The 5,204-nt window shown below is 50.2% G+C and overlaps 1 protein-coding gene across 1 annotated transcript in view; it reads right to left on the bottom strand.

Moving 5' to 3' along the window:
- Nucleotides 1-5,204, bottom strand: part of Zscan10 (zinc finger and SCAN domain containing 10) — a 10,385-nt gene that overhangs the window by 1,252 nt on the left and 3,929 nt on the right. Inside the window, exons 2-6 of the mRNA XM_033758549.1 lie at nt 3,717-4,188; nt 3,303-3,570; nt 3,058-3,122; nt 2,666-2,723; nt 5-513 (exon numbers count right to left, since the gene is read on the bottom strand). Of these exons, the coding sequence (XP_033614440.1) occupies nt 5-513; nt 2,666-2,723; nt 3,058-3,122; nt 3,303-3,570; nt 3,717-4,112 (1,296 nt within the window). The 5' untranslated portion in view covers nt 4,113-4,188. The remainder of the gene's footprint in view (nt 1-4; nt 514-2,665; nt 2,724-3,057; nt 3,123-3,302; nt 3,571-3,716; nt 4,189-5,204) is intronic.

Raw genomic sequence — 5,204 nt, 5'->3', positions numbered from 1 at the left:
CGGCGCACAGGAAGGCGGGCTCCGAGGAGTGCGTGAGCAGGTGCTTGGCCAGGTGCGAGCTCTGGCGGAAGCGGTGGCTGCACAGGTGGCAGGCGTGGGGGCGCTCGTCTGTGTGCGTGCGCATGTGCAGCTTGAGGATGGAGCTGCGGCCGAAGCTCTTCCCGCAGCACAGGCACAGGAAGGAGCGTGAGCCCGGGTGCGAGTGTAGCTGGTGCTTCTTCAGGCGGGAGAGCTGCGGGAAGTTTGCCCCGCACTCCGTGCAGATGACCTGCATTTTGGCCTCTGACTCGGAGGTGCCCTCTACCACTGTGACTTCCAAAATGTCACTGCTGCCAAGAGGGGTCCCTCCTCCACTGGTGCTGTTCGCTCCGTGCCCGGCTGTCTGAGCAAGGGGCTCTCCTGCCACCTCAGGGATGTCTGCCTGGGACTCTGCTGAGATGACAGTCGGCCAGGCAGCCTCTTTGGGCTCTTCCAGTTTAAATTCCTCCTTGTCTGGAATTCTGCTTTCAAATCCTGGGAAAGAAACAAGCACAGAAACGTCAGTCCTCTTTGGAGGGGCTCTGGGAATCTCCAAAACTGGTCTGGCCAACAAATGTAGGAAATCCTAGATCCTCCAAAGCTGGTTGGCAGGAAGAGGCTGGGGATCAAATGAAAATGTCTTTTCTATACCACTTTTCTTTCTTTTGTTCAATATTAGTAAAATACACATAACAAAATTTATTACAATACCAGTTTAAAACACACATTTTGGGCCCATTTAGCAAATTCACAATGTCGTGCGGCTATGACCACTACTTCGAAATGGAAACCTAATACCCATAGGCAGGTCACTCTCTTGACAACTATTTTGTATTTTGCTTTTGTTTTTGCGGTGCTACAGTGTTTGTTTGTTTGTTTGTTTAAGACAGAGTCTTGCTTGGCCTCAAACTTATGGTGATCTCCTGCCTGAGCCTCCTGAGTTCTGGGATTACAGGAATGCACCACCACACCCCATGGGTACTAGGGACTGAATCTAGGTCTTGGTACATGTTAGACAAGTGCTGAACCACTGAGCTGTACCTCTTGCCCTATACTTGTTTTTGGTTTGTTTGTTTGTTTTTAAGACAAAAGTCTCAATGGCCACATTGCTCATGTTGGCCGCGAACTCCTACACTCAGCCTCCTGAGTAACTGGGTGGCACTGAGTATAGCATGTACCACCATACCCAGCTTCTGACTTTCTTTTTATAGCACTGGGGATTAAAATCAGGACCTTCACACTGGACTACATCCCCAGGACTTTTTAATGAGACAGGGTCTCACTAAGTTGCCCAGGCTGGCCTCAAACTTGCAGTCCTCCTGCCTCAGCTTCCTAGAGTGCTGGAATGTGGTGGCTATGCCACCATACCGGTTTTAAAAGCTGTTTTAAAAGCTCAAAATTAACAGGCTGATGGTTAGACCGGACACAAGGAGCTATAAGGAAAAAGAAAGATAGGACTTAGCTCAGTGGTTCCAATGCCTGCTTTGTAAGCGCAAGGTCCCGAGTTCGATCTCCGGTACAAAAAAAAAAAAAAGATAGATGCTGGGGATGGTAGTGTATGCCTGTAATCCCAGCACTCTCAGAGGCTAGATCAAAAATATGAGAGCAAACCTAGGCAGTTCAGTGACTTAGTGAGATCTTGTCTTGAAATAAAAATTAAGAAGAGCCAGGTATGGTGGCACATACCCACAATCTCAGCATTCAGGAGGCTGAGGCAAGAAGATTGCTGTGAGTCAGGCCAATGTGGGCTACATAGTGATGCCTGTAATCCCAGCACTCTCAGAGGCTAGATCAAAAATATGAGAGCAAACCTAGGCAGTTCAGTGACTTAGTGAGATCTTGTCTTGAAATAAAAATTAAGAAGAGCCAGGTATGGTGGCACATACCCACAATCTCAGCATTCAGGAGGCTGAGGCAAGAAGATTGCTGTGAGTCAGGCCAATGTGGGCTACATAGTGAGTTCATGGCCAGCCTGAACTATGTAGCAAGACCTTGTCTCAAAAAAACCAAAAAATAGGTAAGCAAATAAATAAAAATTAGGCCTGGGATTAGCTCAGTGGTACCATACATGCCTTGTAAGCACAAGGTCCTGAGTTTGATTCCCCAGTACCAAAAAGAAACAAACAAATAAATAAACAGATTAAAAAGGGCTGAATGCTGATCATGGCAGTACATGCCTGTAAACCCAGCATCTCAGCACTGGGGAAGCTGAGGCAGGAGGTTCATTATGAGCTCCAGCCCAGCCTGAGCTACATACTAAGTTCTAGGCCAGCCTGCTGGACAAGTGAGACTCTGTCTCCAAATAAAATAAAACAAACAGGGCTGGAGATGTAGCTCAGCAGCATGGTGCCTGCCTGGCAAGCACAAGGTCCTGAGTTCAATCCCTGGTAACAAACAAAGAAACAAAAAAACTACAAGAAAAAGGGCTGGAAATGAAGCTTAGTGTAAAGGCCCTGTGTGTGCGCTTGTGAGGCAGGCAGTGGCTAAACCCCTGGCCCTGGGTTCAATTCTTAGTACAACCACCATCACCATCAAAAAAAAAAAAATCCCCTTTCAACAAGGCCCATAACCTAGTAGGCTCCGAAGCTGTGGGCAAAATCCTTTGGAATACAATATAATGGTGTAAAGGTGTCAAAGGGCTGCTTACCTTGAGGGTGCATAGGCCAGTTCTTCTTAGCTGGGACGTCCTCAAAAGTCAGGCTTTCCTGTAATAAGCAGCAGGGGCTTGGGGTGAACAGTTGAGGAATGAGGTATTGGGGGCCTGACTGGATAAATTAAAGACAAAGCAGCTGGCACAGTGGCACAAGCCTGGAATCCTAGCACTTGGAAGGCTGAGGCAGGAGGATCACAAGTTACCTGGGCAACTTAGTGAGAACCTGTCTCAAAATGAAAAGATGGTAGGGGTGGGGATACAGGTCAGTGTGAAAAACCTTGGGTTTAATCCCTGATAGCAAAGGCTGAGGAAGCAGCACAGGGCAGGGAAAGTTCCTGGGCTTGAGAAGGACCTCAAGAGGGTGAGCAGGGGTGAGCCTAGCTTACCAGCACAGCAGCCAGCTCCTGATCACGGGAATACTCCTCAGGCCACAGTGACGGGCCCTGGAGAGCTAACAGCATGGGGGGAGGGAGAAAGCGCTGTTAAAAGACAGCTGTGCCTACCAAGTGGCTGAAGGACATGTCCTCCATCATGCCAGCCCATGAAGCCATCCCAGCTCTCTCCCATCCTGGGCCCTACTGCCCTCATCCACACATCTACACGTCCCCCTGTCTGGGCATCAGCTCCTCACTGCTTTCTGGCAGGGCCTGGAGTGTCCCTTGGGGTCCTGGGCTCAGTAGCTGCCGGGAACTGGGGGTAGGTGTCCATTCTGTGGGTTCAGCAGGTCTGACAGGCCATGGCTGGGCTGGGGGCACTTCCTTCAACAGCGGCGGGGATGTGGGCTCTTCGGAGGGTACTTCCTTTTTGGGGCTGTAACTGGAGATCTGGGAAGGGCCCCCCTGTTCCTCCAAGATGATGTCTGTACGGGGACAATTCTTGCCGGCACTGGAACTAAAATCCTGTTGAAAATACATCCGTATTAGGTGACAGGCCTCCACAGGAATGGGACAAAGAGGGGAGATTCACACAGCCAGGAGAGTAAGGAGAGTCAGGTTTTCAGAGATTTCTTCTGGGGGTGATCAGTCCCTCTCCACACCCCTCTCACCAGTGGCCCCACGTGGCCGGTGTCCCGGGGCACACCCTCCAGCAGTAGCACCACCTCCTCTCCATCCCGGAGCTGTTGCCCCTGCAGCCGGCCCAGCAGGTGCTGGGGCAACACACTCAGAAACTGCTCCAGCACCAGCAGCTCCAGGATCTGCTCCTTGGTGTGCAGAGCTGGCTGCAGCCAGTGGCCACAGAGCTCCCGCAGCCGGTTCAGGGATGCCCGTGGCCCCATGTCCTCTTTATACTGGAAGCATCTGAACAGCTGGTGGGCCACCTCCGGCCGAGGCCTGGCCTCTGGCCGTCTGATGCCTGCCAGGCCAGTAGCCTCCTCCTCCTCCAGCTTGACAGCTCCGAGCTGCTCTTGCTCCGGGGCAGCTGGCACTGACTCCGCCAGCATCCTTCACTGCAGTGCACTCCTCCTGCAGCTGGGCCCACTCAGGTTCCTCTCCTTGGCTCCTTCCACACCTGTGGAGCTAAAGACCATGGGTGAGGATCTGCTGCAGGGAAGCTGACCCAACCTGGATCATCAAGATACTCAGATGTTCGTCAGATGGCACATGCCTATAATCCCAGAACTCCTCAAACCCAGCTCGGGCCTCTTAACGACTTAGTAACATCCTGAAAACAAACAAACAAAAAAACAACAAAAGGCCAGCAATGTAACTCAATAACAGTCTTGGGTTTAAATACTCCCGTATCAAACAAGCTTCCCCAAAGGAATCCTTTCTCCTACAGTCAAGTCTCAGCTAGAACAGTGCAGCAAGGGCAGAGAAATAATACAGTTCTGTGATCATCCCATACTTTAGCACTTAAGGCTTTACATCTCGTTGCCCTAGTGACTGAGCATCCTCCAGAGAGGATCAGCCTCCGCCTTTTGCTCCTTCCCATGCACATAGCTCTATGGAATCCAATCCAGTCCTGTCCATAGGGCATGGCAGGAAATAAGAAACAAATTAAACCACCACTTGAACAAGCAAGTCAACAATGTCCCAAAAAAGATTTTAGCCAACAGAATTGGGTTCTTCAACCTGACATAGAAATAAGTGCCTGTAGGGGGCGCTGTTCTGCGAGAGACTAAAGAGCTGTGCCTATCAAATGTAAACCCTGATTAGATCCAGTTGGATTTTTTTCCCCCCGGGAATCAGGGATTGAACTCAGAACCTTGCTCTTGTGAGACAGGCACAGTACCATTGAGCTAAATCCCCGGGCCTGGTTTGGTTTTTTTTGAGACGGTCTTGCTATGTATTCCAGGCCGGCCTCAAAATCTCGACAACTGATACTTCTGCCTCAGCCTCTCAAGTACTGGGATGACAGGAATGCACCACCAGGCCTTGCTATTTTGTATATACCTTATTTTTTTTGTTGTTGTTACTGGGATCGAAATCTGGCCCTTGCACTCGTGAGGCAGGCGACGGAGTCACTGAGCCAAATCTCTGGCCCGCATATGTATATACTTTAAAAAGGCTCTTACAAAAAAAAAAAAAAAAAA

The sequence above is a fragment of the Fukomys damarensis genome, unplaced genomic scaffold (assembly GCF_012274545.1).
Source record: "Fukomys damarensis isolate Sample0158 unplaced genomic scaffold, DMR_v1.0_HiC HiC_scaffold_34, whole genome shotgun sequence".
Lineage (NCBI taxonomy): Eukaryota > Metazoa > Chordata > Mammalia > Rodentia > Bathyergidae > Fukomys > Fukomys damarensis.
Note: the sequence above shows the minus strand (reverse complement) of the source record. Positions and strands in the feature narration are given on the sequence as shown.